The following is a 1,174-nucleotide window of genomic DNA, read 5'->3' as shown; positions in this document are numbered from 1 at the left end:
GCCAACGTTGCAACGCGCCCTGCCTCCGTTGCAACGTCACCAGCAACCGTGGCAACGCGACCTGCCTCCGTTGCGACGCCCTCGGCCAACGTTGCAAAGCTCCCTACCTCCGTTGCAACGTCACCAGCATCCGTTGCAACGCTCCCAGCCAACGTTGCAACGCGCCCTGCCTCCGTTGCAACGTCACCAGCAACCGTGGCAACGCGACCTGCCTCCGTTGCGACGCCCTCGGCCAACGTTGCAAAGCTCCCTACCTCCGTTGCAACGTCACCAGCATCCGTTGCAACGCGCCCTGCCTCCGTTGCAACGTCACCAGCAACCGTGGCAACGCGACCTGCCTCCGTTGCGACGCCCCCGGCCAACGTTGCAAAGCGCCCTGCCTCCGTTGCAACGCTCCCAGCCAACATTGCAACGCGCCCTGCCTCCGTTGCAACGTCACCAGCATCCGTTGCAACGTCACCAGCATCCGTTGCAACGCGCCCTGCCTCCGTTGCAACGTCACCAGCAACCGTGGCAACGCAACCTGCCTCCGTTGTAACGCCCCCAGCCAACGTTGCAACGCGCCCTGCCTCCGTTGCAACGTCACCAGCATCCGTTGCAACGTCACCAGCCAACGTTGCAACGCGCTCAGCATCCGTTGCAACGCCCCCAGCCAACGTTGCAACGTCACCAGCATCCGTTGCAACGCGACCTGCCTCCGCTGCAACGCCCCCAGCCAACGTTGCAACGCGCGCAGCATCCGTTGCAAAGCGACCTGCCTCCGTTGCAACGTCACCGGCCAACGTTGCAACGCACCCTGCCTCCGTTGCAACGCCAAGAACCGAAGTGAACCAATTGAACCGGAAATGAAGTTGGCCAAAGATGGTCTCAACGTTAGGGTCAAAGTTAGGGGTCTAACTTTGACCCTAACTTTTCATATCAGCAAGTTAAATTCCCTGGTTTGGACGTTGGTGCCAACGTTAGGGGTCTAACTTTGACCCTAATGTTGGCAATGCTTGGTACTAGTGGCGCCAACGTTAGCCTCCAAGTTAGGGGACTAACGTTGGTGCAAACGTTGGCCTTCCCTCTTTTGTGATTCAAGTGCCAACGTTAGCCTCCAAGTTAGGGGGCTAACGTTGGCGCAAACGTTGGTGCCCAGGGGAGAAACTCTCAAGTTCCAACGTTAGCCTCCAAG

The 1,174-nt window shown here is 59.4% G+C and overlaps 1 protein-coding gene across 1 annotated transcript in view; it reads right to left on the bottom strand.

Moving 5' to 3' along the window:
* Window positions 1-638, bottom strand: part of LOC110266056 — a 34,788-nt gene extending 34,150 nt beyond the window's left edge. The window contains exon 1 of the mRNA XM_021109821.1: window positions 108-638. Within this exon, the coding sequence (XP_020965480.1) occupies window positions 108-407 (300 nt within the window). The 5' untranslated portion in view covers window positions 408-638. The remainder of the gene's footprint in view (window positions 1-107) is intronic.

This window comes from Arachis ipaensis, chromosome B01 (assembly GCF_000816755.2).
Source record: "Arachis ipaensis cultivar K30076 chromosome B01, Araip1.1, whole genome shotgun sequence".
Classification (NCBI taxonomy): domain Eukaryota; kingdom Viridiplantae; phylum Streptophyta; class Magnoliopsida; order Fabales; family Fabaceae; genus Arachis; species Arachis ipaensis.
This window is presented reverse-complemented; position numbering and strand designations above follow the sequence as displayed.